The 17470-nt window shown below is 46.6% G+C and overlaps 2 protein-coding genes across 5 annotated transcripts in view; both read right to left on the minus strand.

Moving 5' to 3' along the window:
* Positions 1-3349: 3349 nt before the first annotated feature.
* TSPYL2 (TSPY like 2) lies at positions 3350-10180 on the minus strand. Its single transcript, XM_013007352.2, has 7 exons — positions 9259-10180; positions 7724-7801; positions 7489-7600; positions 7273-7418; positions 7059-7153; positions 5981-6723; positions 3350-4080 (listed from the first exon to the last, which is right to left on the minus strand). Exons 1-7 carry the CDS (start codon positions 10039-10041, stop codon positions 3968-3970), a joined length of 2070 nt encoding a protein of 689 aa, XP_012862806.1. The 5' UTR covers positions 10042-10180; the 3' UTR covers positions 3350-3967.
* Positions 10181-12544: 2364 nt separating this feature from the next.
* GPR173 (G protein-coupled receptor 173) overlaps positions 12545-17470 on the minus strand; it is a 48186-nt gene continuing 43260 nt past the window's right edge. For all 4 annotated transcript variants that reach the window (XM_045288298.1, XM_045288301.1, XM_045288300.1 and 1 more), the window contains one exon: positions 12545-15333. In XM_045288298.1, coding sequence (XP_045144233.1) covers positions 14115-15236 — 1122 coding nt within the window. In that variant the 5' untranslated portion in view covers positions 15237-15333 and the 3' untranslated portion in view covers positions 12545-14114. The remainder of the gene's footprint in view (positions 15334-17470) is intronic.

Consider the following 17470-nt stretch of genomic DNA (forward strand, 5'->3'; position numbering starts at 1 on the left):
GTCCAGGCTAGGTAGCTCCTGAAAACATACACTGAGGAGTGAGGGCAGAGGGAACAAGTACCAAAGAATATCCTCTTACACCTCAGTCCAGTAAATGAGCACCCTGACCAACTAGATTAGAGGCTCATAACTGGATTTCCCTGAGGATTGGAAGCCATCTATGATAGGGTACAATGAAGAGGAACCTCAAATGTCAGGATGAGGGGACAAATAGGAATCATAGAAGAGCAGATGAAAGCCAGGCTTCGGAGCCCTACTTCAAGACTAGACTCCATCTCAGGATCAAGTGACTTCTCTTAGGCTCATCCCCAGGCATGATTAGTCCAAGTTTATAGATGGTGAAACAGAGGCCCACTAGATCCTCTTGCCAGATTTCTCTCTTCCTGGCCTATTTTAGGGTCTTTCCCTGCTGCTCCTCCTTCACCTCCACTTCAGCTCATGCTACTTTGAAATGACTCCAGATATTTCTTTCTTCCCTCTGAGCAAGATGCTTTAGGGTTTGGCCTTGTGATGTCTGGCCTTGAGGGACTGTGCTACCCTGGTCAAGATATCCCCTTTCTAGAACACCATCTTCTCTATTCATCTCTTTCCTTAAGAATTATCAGAATCATGAAAAGTAGTATTACATTAGCAATACAGTTTCACAGAGGAAATCATGAGAGGAGACCTTACCAAACTCCTTTCTATCCTTCTCTTCCCATAGTTGAATCCAGTATATTCCCACCTCTTAAAAGTGGAAGAAATGGCATGGGAGACATATCTGACCTCCTCTGGCTACAGAAGGGAGAAGTATCCAATTGCACACTAGCCCAAGGCCAATTGCCACAAGGTAGAGATCAGACATGCCTGCACCCTTCATCCTTCTTTATTCTATTCTGACACCAACCTTCCCTCTCATACCTCTTTACTTTTCTGCTGGGTTCGATCCATTTCAATGGCCATGCAGAAGTCACAGTAATACTCAGGATTGTGGAGGTTGATTAGGGTAGTTAACAGGTTACAAAAGGGTAAGGATAAGGCTCTTTTGTCAGCAGCGCCCCTTCTCAGTCATGCTGGCAGGTGTGCTTCTCTGGTCCTTGGCTTCTCACCCACGTGGTACCTAAGTCTCTGCCTCCGTAGGCCAGAAAGCTCGCTTCACAGTCCTGGCACTGCTTCTCAGATCTGCCTCATGGTCTCAATGCTTCAGCCTCTGGTGCCTCTGGTGCCTCAGCCACTTCAGGCAGGGATCTGGCATAGGATCCTCTGGTGGCTCTTCTTTCTTGTCATGGGATTCCTCTCTTCCTGCTACTGAGATAGGTCACTTACATATCCAGTAGAATGGCAAAACTGACCGATCTCCTCTAGCAGTAGTTTACACACCCCATTTGCATACCCCCAACAAATCATCTGGTAGGAATTACAAAGACATGGATAGAAAAGTCATACCAAGTAATTTCAGTTCACCACAAAATTGCTCATAGACAAATCTCTCTTACAGAAGAATTCCAATTAATTTATTTTAATACTCTCCACCAAGAAGGTGGAGCATGCACTGTGCTTTATGGCTTCCTTCCTAAGAGCATAGTATAGTATAACAAGGGGGAGGAGGAATAATTTTCCAGTGGAGAAACCTGACAAACACTACCTCAGCCAGGTGAACAAGGTTAATATGAGCAGTGATAAATCATGATGTTGAGAATGATGCTTTATCTCTGATCTTCCTCTAAAAAGTCTATAACCACAGTTATGAGAAAAAACCTCAGACAAATCCCAATTGAGGGGCAACTACAAAATACCGCACAGGAGCACTGGTGGCATAGTGGGTTTACATATTGGACTACTAATTACAAGGCCAGCAGTTCAAAACCACCAGCCATTACTCACAAGGAGCAGTTCCACTCTGTCCTATAGGGTCACTATGAGTGGGCATCGACTCAATGGCAGTGAGTTTTTTGTTTGTTGACGAAATACCTCACAAAAACAAACAAACACGCTGCCATATAGTCGATGCTCAGTCATAATGACACGATAGGGTAGAACTGACCCCGTGGGTTTCCTGACCATAGCTCTTTACAGAGTAGAAAGCCTCATTTTTCTTCCACAGAGCAGCTGGTGGTTTCAAACTGCTGACCTTGAGGTTAGCAGCCCAATGCATAACCCACCACACCACCAGGACTCTACAATAGTGCACTAAAAACAAAAATGAAGCAACCAACAACACAACTCTCATAATCCTTCTCACCACGTCAGTCTCAACTTCCTTACTCTCTGTCCCTCCATTTTAGACTAACCTTACTTTTATGGAAGGTACTCTGTAAAATGCAAATATGACCATATCTGTGAAGTCTTCCAGAAAAATACGGGTGTTGGAAGGAAATTTCACTTGTATTGTAGAAGTCTATGGGAGGCTATGAAGCAGTGAAGGAAAATGTTCCCCCCTCGGACCCCCAAATAGCTTTCAGAAAGAATCTGGGAGATATTTCTGTTGTCCGTTGAAATAAAGTTATTATATAAAAGAAGTGAAACCACCTTTTCAAGGACTTCAAGATAAAGCCTGCCTTTCAGATGACCAGCTTCCTCCAACCCCCATCACACAACTACATAGTAATTTCCTTTCGCTTTCCCCTTACCTCTATGTGCACACAAGCCATCAGGGCCATCTGAGTTATCTTTTTCTGCCATCTCTCCGGAGGCCACGCCTCAGGTTTCCCTGGGTCTCTTCTTTAGGGCTGTTGTGACGGCTAGACCATTTATCTTTTTTAAAAATCATTTTATTGGAGGCTCGTACAATTCTCATCATAAGCCATACATACATCCATTGTGTCAAGCACATATGCACATTTGTTGCCTTCATTATTCTCAAAACATTTGCCTCCCTCTCTAGCCCCTAATAGCAGTTGCTCATTTTCCCCCTCCCTCCCCACTCCCTAGACCATTCATCTTTATCTCTTACATGTGGAGGAGGAAAACGGATTTCTCTGGCTTCGACCACGCCCAACTTGCACTTAAGCCCAAGGAAAAATGTGACGCACAATATATGGTAAGGTGAATCATTAAAAACATGAAAGCGCTAGTGCGTAGGCAGCCATGTGTACGCATGCGCGACAGGTTAGGGTTTTCCGGTGCATCAAATCCCTGGGCAGCAGAAGATGGCGGTTCCCTCAGCTTCGCCTTGTGATTGGCTAAGGCAATCCGCATTGGTGGGACTCACCAGCCCAGCAGCGGGGCGGAGTTCGCCCAGCGCAGCCAATCCCCCAGCAAACAGAATCTTGCCCGTCTTTGCTACTGGGGCGGCTACACATGGGGCTGTTAGAACAGGAAATGGCCTTAGAGGGCGGCATAGAAGGCGGGACAAAAGACAGAAGCGGCATTATAGATTTGCTTAGAATTTTATTAGGATCATTAGGGTTAACAGAGAACGAGGTGGGGCTTCTAGGAGGCGGGGATGGTAAACACGGCTTTGGTGAAGTGGCCTCCCACGCACACAGAACAAGGAGGAGGCTAGTGGTAAATGCTGGATGAAGCGGGGAGACAGGCTTGAAAGGGCAGAGTGACAGCAGAAGAGCAGAGCCACCCACTAACTCCCCAAAGCCACAGTGCAGCTTTGACTATGGCCACAGTGGCCCTCACCATTTTGGGATCAGGGGATCTATATAGCTCGGTGCGGGCAGTGGCTGGGTCCACAATGACTAGGTTTAGGAGATAGTGGGGCCCTGGCAAAGGCAACACAATAAATACGTTTTGCTGCGCACAGAAGCCTAAAGGAGGGGGTGAAGGAAGGAGAAGTGCCCTTTCCCTCCGCCCTCAAAATAAAAACGACAATAACTAAACCAGAATAATTAACTTTAAACCCGTGCACGACATCAGTCACTCCATAAGTGCAAGGTGGGGCCATGTGGCCCTAGCTGAGGGCAGGGCAAGTAAGGAAAGGTGAGGAGAATGCAGATTCCTTGCATCCAGGGTGAGGCTCGCCCCCACCCCGTTTTTCCTACTTTCCTGGGAGAACCCAAGAGTTTGGGGTCTGAAACACTTCCCCCATATCGTAGTCTTCTTCACCTCCAGCCTCATCTGAGTCAACGCTGTCCTCTCCTTGCTCACTGCCTACACAGAGGGGAAAGGGAAATGGAGGAGAGCAGTTAAATGAGCAGGTAGATATCACTCTAGTAGAGAACAGAGCCCATAGCCAGGGCTTTTGGCTGTCTGGGACTACTGACTAAGTGCCTTTGCATGCAACAAGCAGCCATGAGTGTATATAGAGCCAAGGGAGTGGGAAAGAGGGTAGGGTCCCTTACTCCTGTGAGATAGATTCATCTTTGAAGCAGCTTTCTCTCCCCTCTATGAGTTATTCACAGAGCCTTTTCCTATATGCCCCACCCCTGCCCCTAAAGAAAACCATAGTGCCAAATTCCAGAATGGATAGGTCTTCCCAGCTCTTCCACCTCCAGGGGCCTATCTCTTCTTTGTATAAAGGCAAGTTCTAACATCCTTTCCAACCTCTGCTATCTGCTTCACTCCCCTACAATTTTGTCTCCATGGTCTTATTCTCAGCTGTTTCCCCTTTCTCATGTGAGTTGGCTTTGCTGATGCCCTGAAATGATTCTCACCAAGGTCAGAAATTATTTATTTAGCCCCAAACCAATGGATATCCTTGTTTTTATTTTACTTGACCTTTCAGCAGCAACTGGCATTGAATGAAATGTTTCATGACCTGGTTCTCCGATCTCTGCCCAATCACAGCCTGTTTCCTCATCTGTAAAATGGGGATAACAGTACCCACCTCATTTAAGAGTTGCTGTGAGGAGTAAATGAGCTAAAGCACTTAAGAGAGTGACTGGCACCTAGGAAGCATGTCATTATTGTTATTTGGATCCATAATTCTCACCATCCCTTCAATGTTAGTGGCCTTAAGGATAGGATTCTGCACTGGCTGGTTATCCCCTTTCTTTACAACTTCTAAGTCTCTACTTCATTCCTGGACATATAAATCAACCACCTGCTTCTGAGCTGTGTAAACCTAGATGTCCAAAAACCCTTTAAACTTTCACATTACTCCATCTACCCTACCAATCCCACCGCACCACTCCCCAGCCCAGGAAATGCCATTTCCTTTCATCAGTCATCCAGGTCTGAAACAAACCTGCGAGCTACTTTAAATGTACTTTCCCCCTCAAATCCCCACATGCAAACTTACCTCAGCATTCCCCAAAGTATGTTTTTTGGTGAACAGTGAACACTAGCTTCTGTGATCAAAGAAATGCTGGGTTCCAAAGTAAAATATTCTCAGTACCTTTAAGGTGTTAATGTACATGTACTCCACAAAGAGGATATTATTGTGTGCGTTATTTCCCCAGCATATATGGTCACTTTTGTGAGAAATAACTTTCAGAACTAGTGAAGGGTTCTCGTTTTATTTATTTTCACCCTTCTAGGTCCGTGTTCATGTGATCCCTTCTTCTAGAGAATACTCTATAATATTTCTCAGTATGGATGCAGCTTCAAATTGAAATGCTACTTATTTTTTCTAGTTTCCCCCTTTCCGTTGGAATTCGCTGCTCCCTTCTCAGGCCTCAGAGTGCACTGTTCACTTCACCTCCACACATCTGCTTCCAAACAAACCTGGGACTTCCCAAAAAGCCAAAGCTGGTATACAGAGTGTGCTCAATTGCAATGCGATTGCCACTATTTCCTCTCTACGTGAGTGTATGCATGGGTATGCACGCTTGTGTGCAAGCTGCCCTTTTAGTTTTCCACACACCGTCTCTTAACTCTCCATCTGTTCTTCATTTGTCTTTGCTATGTCACAACCTCTTTACTCATCACCTTGAACCGAAATGTTTCCTAGGTTTTATTACATGTGTAAGTTGACTGTTCCCTGACCTTTCTTTTAAAAGCTGCATAGAATGCTTTCCCTTTGCTCTACAAGAACAGATTATGTCCATGCCTTGATACCTCAGACAATCTTTCTGAGAGATGAGGGGAGACAAGAGAGGGTCTAGCTCACCTTCCTCACTGCGTTCCTCCTCTTCTTCTGAGAAGTCCTCTACCTCTACCTCATCTTCATTCAGATTGTTGCTATTATCTTGATCCTGGTCAGGGTCTTCCATACCATTCTCATAGCCTTCACTATCTCCATCATCATCACTGCCCTCATTGTCACCTTCATTGCCATCATCATCACTGCCCTCACTGTCACCTTCATTGCCATCATTATCTTCATCATCACTGTCCTCAATATCTCCTTCAATGTCACTATCGCAGCTGCCCTGGTTGCTGCTATTGGTCTGGCTGTCACCTTCAGGGCTCTCATCATCGCTATTGGGGTACTTGTTACCATCAACATTCTCATCATCATCAGCGCTCTCGTTATTGTTACGAGGATTCTCATTGTCACTGGTGGTCTTGTTATTGTCTTCAGAGTTCTCACTGTTGTCACTCGGGCTCTCATCATTGGCACTCTCATTGTTGTCAGTGGTCTCATTGTCATCAGTGGTCTCATTGTCATCATCAGTGGTCACACGGTCAGGACTCTCATTGCCACAGAGACTCTCACTGATGTCAGTTATCTCACTGTCAGTGGTCTCGAAATAGTCGGTTGTCTCCATGAAGTCAGAGATTTTGATGTCAGAAATATTTTCATTATCAGTGCTCACATCACTGTCTGAGGTCTCGCTGATAATGTCTCTCACTGCTTGATAATCATCAGAATCTTCCAGGATCATCACTTCATATTCGTCCTTGGTATTACTGTGGGGGAGACTGGGGCTGAGTAGAGGATAGTATGTGTCTTTGGAGGTGGGAGGGGGTAGGAAAGGTGTACCCAGGGAAGACCCCACCCCAAGTAGTAACTGAGGTGCCGGTAGGCTACCAGGGATGAGGTTGGGGTGGGAGAATTCCATTTCTATACTATGTAAAACCTTAGGCCAATCACATCCTATTTCTGGGCATTATTCCTCAACTTACAAAACACATTGGGCTGGGTGATCTCAAAGGTCCCTTTGGGCTCTATAAACCTGTGCCACGCTAATCTAGTATTTTCCTGATTCCTAATGAACTGCTGCTCAGCTACCAATCCCCATTACCTTTCCTGGTCTTGCTTCTTTCTGTTTGGCCGGTATCTCTCTTCTCCCAACATGTAGTAGCGTAGAGGATTAACCCACAGGTCATTCTTGATAATCTGTTGAAAGAAAGGGACGTGGGGAAAATGAAGCCACCCACATCTGCACTCCCAATTCCCCAGGTACCCAGGTACAAGCTTAGCAAGGCCTTCTCTTCCAGTGCCAGGCTGGATCCTACCTCAGCAATCCTGTCCGCTTCTGGGAGGCTATGGTTTGCGAACCAATTGAAGAAGCTGTGGCTGGTGGTCTGGTTCCTGTGCTTTTGGACTTGAGGTTCCTGGCCTCGGTGCCAGCGGATTGGAGTAGAGTGAGACACCAGTCGACCTAGGGGGAAAGGAGGCTATGAAGAGGTGACTGAATAAGAAGATGGACTCGTCCTGGGACCACTTCTTACCTGAGTGGTTATGTTGGAACTCTTTGACAATAACCATGTTTGTGAAGTAGGGATTTGTCTGGAAGTACAGCTTCATTCTGTATCCCATGGAGACATGTCTGAGATCCTGTACCTGATTAGGGTGGGGATAATGGTAGAATCTCTCTGCCACATCATGACACCTCCCACCCAACCCCAACTCCAAGGACCAGATTCCTTGCCTGGTCCCACTTCCATATATATTTCTTTGGCCTACCTGCAGGTTGGTCAAGTAGCAGAAAATGTCTTCATCACGTTGGTTGATCAAGATTGAAATTTTGGGGTGGTTGAGAAACTGATGAGGGGAGCAGTTTAGGTCAAGGATTGACTGTTCAATGAGGCAGGTAAAGCTAAAGACAGATTGGGGAAATAGGATCCCTCCTGAGTTCATATATTTGGAGCATGTGGATCTTAGGACATGCATGACCTATATTTTTATTCCCATGATACTATCTCTGTGGTGAGAGCCTGCATTTGTGGAATGTTAAATGTTTGTTAGGTGGCTTGGCCATAGGTCATATCATTGCTGGGTGTCTGGGTACTAAGAAGGCTAGGCCAATGTGCTGGGAGAGCATTTCAGTAATGCTATATATATGGTTGCTGTGATCCCCACAATGATGTCTGAATCACAAAGTTTGTGCTCAAACATTCCTATTTTGGGTACTGAAGGCTCATAGACACAAAATGTTGTGTCTATGAGCTGAGGGCGTGTGGTCACATACTACCATATATGGGGACTGAGATCCTATGTCCACAACATACTGTGTATGGGTACTGAAGGCATTTGTTCATATGCTACTATAGGTCTTTGTGATGAGAACGTATGTCTAGGCGATGTAGTACATCTGGTTTTTAAGAGCCGTATCCATGTGAACCTGTGTTTGTGTGCTAGAGACCTATGATCATGTGATGTTGTGTGTCTCAGTACTCAGAGTCCATGAACACAGAATCTTGTATATCTGTATGTTGGGAGCCTGTATCCATATTCTATGTGTCTGGGTGCTAAGAATCTGTGATTGTGTGCTATTTCGTATAAAATGTCAAGGGTCTGTGTCCACTTAGCACTCTCTCAGGATAGTAATCCCACGTGTTAACATGTTGCATGTATCAATGTTTGTCCCCAGAGATGAGCTTAGTAAATACCGATAGTGATTGGGATTGCTCCCATTCTTCCCTTTCCTTCATTTAACTGTGTTCTCTCTATACCCAGTCTTTCCCTCTCCTGATTCTGTTGTCTTTATATCCCACTGCCCTCCAATGTGTTATGTTCTGGCTAGGATTGGGATCTCTAGTGTCTATGCAGACCCAGACTTATAGATCATGCGTGACACAGACTCCCTTTATCATTGTTTCTGTGCCCTCCCCCTTTGACTTTCCTTTCCCTCTACCTCACTGTCTCTGAGGGCATTTATCTTCTATGTACCCCCCCCCACCATTCTTCTTTTGCCATCTCTGATCCCAATTTTTTTTGCCACTTATCCCTCCCCTGTCCTTGTCCTTTCATTGCTACAATACCTTTTCTTCTTCCCCCTTTGCAATCTGTGGTTCAAATTTTATGCTGGGTGGTCCTCTCCCCCATCTATACTCTAGCTTCTTTGCTGTTTTACCCTCTTCCTTCCATCTGTTTTCCTCCAAGCCTAGTCATTTTTTTTCTGATGGTGAGCCCACCCCATACTCTTTCATACTGCCCCTCCCCCACCCCCCTTTCCCTCTCACGGGCTCCCAGCCCAAGAGTATTGATGACAAGGATACTGCTTTAACCCAGAAGCCTGGGATTCGCTGGATGACGAGGTCTCTGTGCTCCAGGAAGGGTCTTCGAATTTGAATGAATTTGCGCTTGAGACGGAGGAAGGCCTTGCCTGCCTTGATGTTCATTGCCTCTAGGTCTAGTTGAATATCCTCCAGTGCCTCCAAAATGTACTCCATCCGCTCGGCATTCCTCTCATTACTTTCCTTCTTCACCTTCCTCCGCTTCCTTCTCCTCCACCTCTTCTTCTCACCTTCCATTTCATCCTCATCTTCTTCCACTATGATGACAGTCTCTTCCTTCCGCTTTGGGCTAGCCAATCTCTGGGGCCGCCACCCCCACATGCTACAGGTTTCTAGGGCCTTCTCCTCAGCAAGGCTACTAGGCCCAGTAACCTGAAAGCCGATTTCTAGATTTTCCCCAGAAGCCTCGGAAGTAGAGAGTGTTCCCAGGCTTCCTGTGGGACGGGGGCTGGCCCCCCCGTACCCGGAGTCAATTGCAGGCTCCCAGCCAGGGCTCCCAGACCCCAGGGTGAAGTACGCGCGGATCCCTCCCTCCTCCAAAATAACATAGGGTGGTGGCGGGGGCAGAGTGGGGCCCAATCTACCCCCCCTCATGTCAGCCAGCACCTGTGCCGCCTCGGTTTCTTCCCGGAGCCGCGGGCGCTGCAGAGGCGGAAGCAAAGGCATTTGCAGGAGCGGTGGCGGCGGCGGCAAATCACACTGAAGGAGGTCACGGCTGCTAGTGCGGCGAGTCTTGACCGGAGGCTCCCCGTCCGGGCGGTCCATCGTGGCGGCGATCACACAGTTCTGGGAATCGCACTCACCCTTTCGCTTCCCACCCAGGGCCCGCAGCGTCTGTCTGCGACACCTGAAGGGGAGCTGCCGCACCTCGGCGAGCAGGCCTCCGTCACCGCTCAGCTCTGGCGTTCTGGTCCCCGGATCCCGCCTCACTCCCACCGCGTAGAGCGCCTACGTCCGGACTCCTCCCTGGCACGTGGGCTCCGTTCTGCCTGCTATTGGATGCCAGCCGCCCCCCGCCCCCCCCCCCCCCCCACTGCACCCTCCGAAGCAATCTGCTTGCCAACCCCATCCCCATATGCAATCGAGTTCTGACGGCCTCCTGTCGGACCGACCAATCACCCTCTTGCCTCCGCCAGCAACAAGAGGAAAACGGAAGGCGATTGGCTGGAATGAAGCCCAGGGTAAGCTGCCTTTGCCTCTCTTTACCAAAGTTCGACCCAATGGGAAAGTCCCAGTGGTTCTGAAGACCAACCCAAACAGCAAAATAAAACAGAACAAAATACAACAAAACGCCAAACAAAACCAGGTTTTGAGGATGTGCTCAAATAAAACGGAGAGAGATCGCGCTGTCGTTTCTCCCCCTGATTTCAGAGACTATGCATTTGGTAAACCTGTCCCTCCCCCATCCTTTGCTTTTGTGCCTGGGAGAACTGTTAGGACCCGGCTGACGTTTCTGTACACCAGCCTGGAATTTAGAAACCCAGAGCCTTTGGTTTGGGGCTAAGTTTTGCGATGGCGTTTCTACCTTTGCAAAAATCGCTCTAGAAGTAATAATCACACAAAAAATACCAACTTCTTGTGTATCATTAAAATGTGATTCAGCTCTTGTATGAGCCCCAATAAAATGATTTTTTAAAATGTGATTCAGCTCAACTGCTAGATTATTCTTGGACTTTTGATCTCTTCATCTACTAAATATGCCTCTTTTTCATCTTCTGATGTCCTTTCCCCCAATTTACTGCTTTACATTTTATTTCAATCCCCCCCCACCCCCATCAGAAATGGATACTCCCTTGTGAGGCATGGTTGTGAGCCCTGGCTTTGGTGTGGGATTCACATCAAAGCTCTGCTTCTCATTTTATAACACCAACTAAAACACTGCCAAGATCTGAGCTTCAGTGTCTTCTATAACACTGGGTGACCCTAAAAAGAAGTGTAGGAGACTGCTCATTGAAGCCTTGTGATAGCAAATAATTGGAGGTAACCCAGGGATCCACCATCAAGGTAATGGATAAGAAAAATGTGATATATGTATAAGATGGACCACTAGAATGAATTAGATCTACATACATTAACAAGGCTGGATCTCTAAAAAACAGAATGTTGAGTGAAAAAAGAAACAGAACAAGATTTATAGTACAATACTGTTTATGTAAATTAAAACACACAACAATACCATATTTTTCACAGATACACAGATATGTAAATAAACACATAAACGGTGGGTTGGAAGGACATATGTTAAATACACGAGAGTGGGTGCCTATGTGGGGGAAGGGAATTGGATCAGGGATAATGAAGGGCAAAAAAGAAAGAAAGAAAGAATAAAAGGGCCTTGCATGGACCAATGATGATATAGTGTGCCAAGAACTGAGGAGTAAGTAAGTAGATAGTAAATTAATTGAGCAGGCTGGCTGGGTAGGCTCCCAGATTTGGATTTTTTCCCCCCTGTGACATCCCTCCCTTTTATTTTAGTGGAAGCTTACCAAAAGTTGTATACAGTCGATCCTTAGAGAGGGCTATCAGCTCAGACTTTTTAGTCCCTTCAGAAACCATTATCTTATGGGAGAAAGGGTATTTCCTAGCCTCTCAAGCCCTCGAAGTTTCATTTCAAATTCCCAGTCCTTATTCTCCATTGTGGTTCAGTTTCAGGAATATCTTGTTTAAATTTTGGGTAGGAGACTGAGACAGAGGTTGAGGGTGAGGCCTGAGGGCTCCAGGCATTAGGAACAGAGAGGATTTTCAAGTATCTTGACCTCCATGCTCAGAGTCTTGGCCAAGGGAGGAAAATCTTATTAGATGAGAGTCTACTTTCTTGCTACACACACACTCTCACACACTTACAGTTTTCCAGTTTCATTTCTCTAATCACTCTACTTGCTACCACAGGCACATACTGTACTTTGTCTCCTCTCACTTAGGTACATATCTATGTGTGTGTGCATGCTTGTATATATCTCTGCATACAGGCATTTGTTCACATATGTGCACCAGGCAAGTTTTCCTCAGGCGTGCCTCCCCACAATCACACCGACACACATTCTCACTCAAGCATACCTCTCCGCAGGTGGTCACACAGGCAGAACACACATACATATACAGCCAGAAAGAGAAAACATCCAATATCGCATTATTCATTTCAGTTTTTCCATTTACAAAATCCAGTGATGAATCCAGGCAGTTAGAAAAAAGAAATGGAGGAAAATCCTCCTAAATATACCCTATCCACCCCTCACCCTCTTGGTGTCCCACCCCACCCCCTGGAAAAAGCACCCCCATCACTATCACTGAGAGAACAGGCACATCCCACTCCCAATTACTCTGGACTGCTTTGCCAGAGCGACTCCACAGCCAGGCTCATTTAATGTCTCTCTTGTTCAGAGTGCCTTCCACACTCTTTTTAGGTCAAAGCTTCTCTAGTTCTGGGGCTGTCTTACAGAAGAGAGGGAGCTTAGAAGAGGAACTTCTATAGGGAAGGGAAGTGGAGGGATGGGTAAATACAGATCCCTCCCTGAGGACATTTGAGGAGATTGGAGATGCTGGACAAGACCAGGCAAAGGGATGGCAGCTTGACTCTCAAGAACTACAAAAACTGACCTTGAAGTGGGCCCAGAGTGGACTTTGCCCCTGGCATGGGAGAGAGGCTTAGGATCTTCCACTTAGGTAAGCTGGCTGCAGTCGGCTCCTCTTTGAGTGTAGGTAAAGGTATAAGGGAGGCAGGGAGGGAAGGGCTGTTGACAAGAGGGAATTTTAGGACTGAGGACCCAGAAGATCAAGGCGTACCAAGGAGGGGCTTGAAGCCCCTGAGGCTTGAGGGAAGACAAAATGAGGTCAGATAGGAGTGGACACAAGTCCACGGTGCCTTGGGGGATTATGTCTCTAAGAGTTACCAAGGCTCAAAACAAAATTTCATCTTCTGAAGAGTTGCATGAAATCAGGAAACAATTCTAGAGTTGAATTTCTCTTTGACCCCAGACTTTGGGATCCAATTACTCTAGGGAGTCCAGCTCTCTCCTTACACTTCCCTTGGGGGCTGCTTGTGCCTCTATGGCACCCACATTAGCACAAGTGAGGTTAGAGTGGATTTCAATCCTCAGAAAGAAGAGTTGGGGGTTTGGGGATCCAGGAGGCAGCTTGAGAGATTGCAGTCCACTCAAAGACTAGCTTTTTACTCATCCTGGATTTCTTTATCCCCTCCTGGCTTCTCAAACAAACGTTCCAGAAACACTTGGAAGGACTGGACATGGTGGAGAGGGAGAAGAGACTGAGCTTGGGACCAGGGTTAGCCTAAAACAAAATTGCACACAACATAGCAACCACTGCTTTCTAGGACCCAGCACCCTTTTTGGTCCCCTTTGTCAGAAGCTTTGGATCAATTTCTCCTTAAAGCATCCAGACCTTGCTAAAGAACTTGGAAGGTGGGTGCATGGGAGTAGAGAGGGCAATAAGAGCTCTGGAAGTCTATTTTACATGACAATTTCCCCCTCTCTGGACAATGTCAGAAGAAGAGACATTAAAGCAAGAAAGCCTGTCTTCTCAGCTGCTAGTAGAAAAACCTCCATTTTCAGTTTTGTTTTCTTTTTCTGAATTGTCACTTGAGAGAGAGAGCAGTGAAGAAGGAGGTGGCAGATACAGGCCACACAAAACTATAAACACCTTCCACCCAGTCCCTAACCCTAGGGAGGTATTGGCAAAGGTGGCTAGATTGTGAGTGGTCCAGAGGGCTGGGGCTAAAGCTCAGAAAGGAAGCTCCTTTACGGGGCCCCATCCCTCTTTTGCTGTTGGCCCCATTATGGTGACCACGACCTTCTCTCTGCCTGCTTGCCTATCAGCCTGCTTCACATGACACAGTAGGGTTCTCTGGGAGCTGGGGCACCTCCTGTGCCCCAGCAGGGGGCATGAGTCCTCAGGCACTTCTTGAGGTCCTTGTTGAGCAGGAAGCAGACGATCGGGTTGACAGCAGCCTGGGCGAAGCTCATCCAAACAGCAGTGGCCAGATAGCGGTGAGGCACAGCGCAGGCTTTCACAAACACTCGCCAGTAGCAGGCCACGATGTAGGGTGACCAGAGGAGTAGGAAGAGCAGTGTGATCGCGTAGAACATGCGTCCCAGCTGCTTTTCACCTTTGACCTCGTCCATACCCAGCAGCCTTCGGCTGGCTGCGTGCCCATTCTGCCGGATACCCAGCAGGGTTGGTGGCATGGGCCCACGGCCAAAGCCAGCGATCCAGTTGGCAGCAGCCTGGCCGGTGGCCCCGGGGCCATGGAATGTCCAGTTCTGGCTGATAGCTGGCACCATCTGCACTGGCTTCATCTTGCGGTGACGATACTCGAAGAGAAGAAGCTTGCCATAGACAGCATGTGTGGCTGCCATGAGCACAGCCAACATAAGCATGAAACCCAGTGTGTCATTGGCTTTGAAGTATCGATGCTCAAAGATGCACTGGTCCTCCTCACGGATGAACTTGTAGGTGCCCACGTCAAAAACAGGTGGAAAGGCCATGGCCACAGACAGGGTCCAGGCCATGCAGATGACAGCTGCACATGTCCAGAGTGTCATGCGCTTGGCGTAGAAGCGGTGGTGGGCAATGGCCATGTAGCGGGTGACACTGATGCAGAAGAGCATGAAGGCCGCATGGAAGCAAAAGAGCACGGCCATGAAAGCCACAATCTTGCAGCTGAGTGCACTGAAGGTCCACGAGGAGCCGTGGCGCACGGAAGCCAGCACAAAAGGGAAGCAGACAGCAGAGCGTATGCCATCAGCCAGGCACAGGTCTAGCAGGAAGTAGTAAGGAGCCTTGTGCAGAGCGCGCTCCTTGAGCACCAGCAAGGACAAGATGGCATTGCCCGCCAGGCTCACACACATGATCAATCCTAGAAGCACCAGCTTCACATAAGCTGATGCAGATGGCGGGGATAGTGCTCCGCTCACCTCCTCAGGCTCTCCAGTGGTGTTGGCCATACTGAGGGCCAAGGGCTGCTCTCAACCCTATGGGGTCAGCCAATCTGATACTCCATGGACCCTGTAGGACTCCATCAGCTGACGTGCTGGGTTATACCTACAAGTAGGGATATTGGAGGAGACACAGAGAAACGGAGAGATGAGCACAAGGAAAAGACAGAAAAACACACAAAAAGACACCGAGACAATGGAAGAGAAAGGCAAAAGACAGAAAAATGATAACGAAGATATAAATGGTTCGAAATTGAGACAGAAATGGAGGGTATGGGAATGAGCAAGGAGGGGTAATGAGAGAAAAGGGCCAAGAGAGCAAGAGTGGAGAGACAAAAGAAAGAGACAATGAGAAACAGGTGGAAAAGAAAGAAGGGAGAAACAGAAAGGACAATGTTAGTATGGGTTCTCCACTGATACCTTAGCTGATACCATGTATTTTACCTCACGATCCACCACACACACACACACACACACACACACACACACACACACACGTGCGTGCCTCTCTGAATCAGAAGTTTCATCAGATTGTGCTGATTCTATTTGTAATGTACCCTTTTAGTTTCTCAACTCTCATGGTAGCAGCAGTCAAGAAATCAAATGGTATATTGTATTGGGCAAACCTGCTGCACAAGGCCTCTTAAAAATGCCAAAGAGCAAAGACAACACTTGGAGGACTAAGGTGCGCCTGATCCAAGTCAGGTATTTCCAATGGCCTTATATGTGTGTGAAAATTGGACAATGAATAAGAAAGGCCAAGGAATAATTGATGTCTTTTAATTGTGGTGTTGGAAGAATGTTGAAAGTATCACAGACTGCCAAAAGAACAAACAAATTTGTCTTGGACAAAGTGCAACCATAGTGCTCCTTAGAAGTGAGGATAGCAAAACTTCAACTCATGTACTTTAGGTAGATTATCAAGAGAGACCAGTCTCTGGAAAAGGATAATGCTTGGTATAGTAGGGGGTCAGTGAAAAAGAAAAAGACTCTCAAGGAGATAAATTGACACAGTGGCTGCTACAATGGGCTCAAACCTAACAACTCCGAGGATGGTAGAACTGGACAGTCCTTTGTTCTGTTGTGCATCGGGTCACTATGAGATGGGACCAACCTGACAGCACTTAACAACAACAACAGTTTATATTTCATTTTTTAAGTGCTCAAAGTCATTTGCTAAATTTATTTCTTTACTTATGATTAGGGATGTGCTTAGAATGCTCAAGGAACAGCTGGAAAGTCAGTGTGACTGGAATGGAGTAAATAAGGGAGATAATGGTAGGAAATGAGTTCAGAGAGGTATCCGGAGTTTGGATCATGTGGGCCATGATGAGGACATTGGCTTGTACTTTTAGTGTGGTCACGAGTATATGTAAATATAAATATGTAAGTATGCTTGTGTGTATTATTTTTTTCATTAATATTTGTCGAGCGTGGCAGTTACATACTCTTTTGTCAACTTGTGAAGGGGTGGAGTTTAGCTTGTCAATCAGGTCGCAGGTTGATGACATCATTTGAAGGCTCAATGGAGATAAATAGCTCACCAGAGGCAAGATAAGCTCACTCCCTGTGAGACATTCCTGCTGACAAGACACATGGAGCTATGTTAGCGTCCTGGAGCTGGAGGAGCCATGTGGAGACCCCTGCCAGCACTGAGATGCTTCCACCACCACTGGAACCACCAGGCTTGCCACCCACTGGCATGTGATCTTCCTGCAGTCGGTGTCATTGCATGTGTTGTGTGAATCTGAAGAGGAATTTATAGATTGGTGTCAGACATATGGGCTAATATTGGACTCATGAACTTGATCTGAACTGGGCTGGGATGTTTTCTTAATGTACAATTACTCTTTACATAAAGCTCTTTCCTATGCACATGTAAGTGTTTATGAATTTGTTTCTCTAGTCTACCCAGACTAACACATTGAGCATCTACTCTTTGCCAAGCATTGTTCTAGATACGGATGATACACCTATGAACAAGACATACAAAAATACCTGTCTTGCATTTATAGAGGTATAGATAAAGACATGTACATATGCAAATATATTTATATATGAGGATGGGGAAATAGAGCTATGTACATATATTAATAGGTTTAGTATTAAGGTAGCAGAAGGACATTGGGCCTCCACTCAAGTACTCCCTCGATGCAAGAATACTTTCTTCTATTAAATTGGCATTCTATGATGCTCACCTTCCTGACACAACTGCTGAAGACAAAGTGGGTGAATAAGCAAAT

This window comes from Echinops telfairi, unplaced genomic scaffold (assembly GCF_000313985.2).
Source record: "Echinops telfairi isolate 266 unplaced genomic scaffold, ASM31398v2 ScPeMD7_19;HRSCAF=73, whole genome shotgun sequence".
NCBI classification, from domain to species: Eukaryota; Metazoa; Chordata; class Mammalia; order Afrosoricida; family Tenrecidae; genus Echinops; species Echinops telfairi.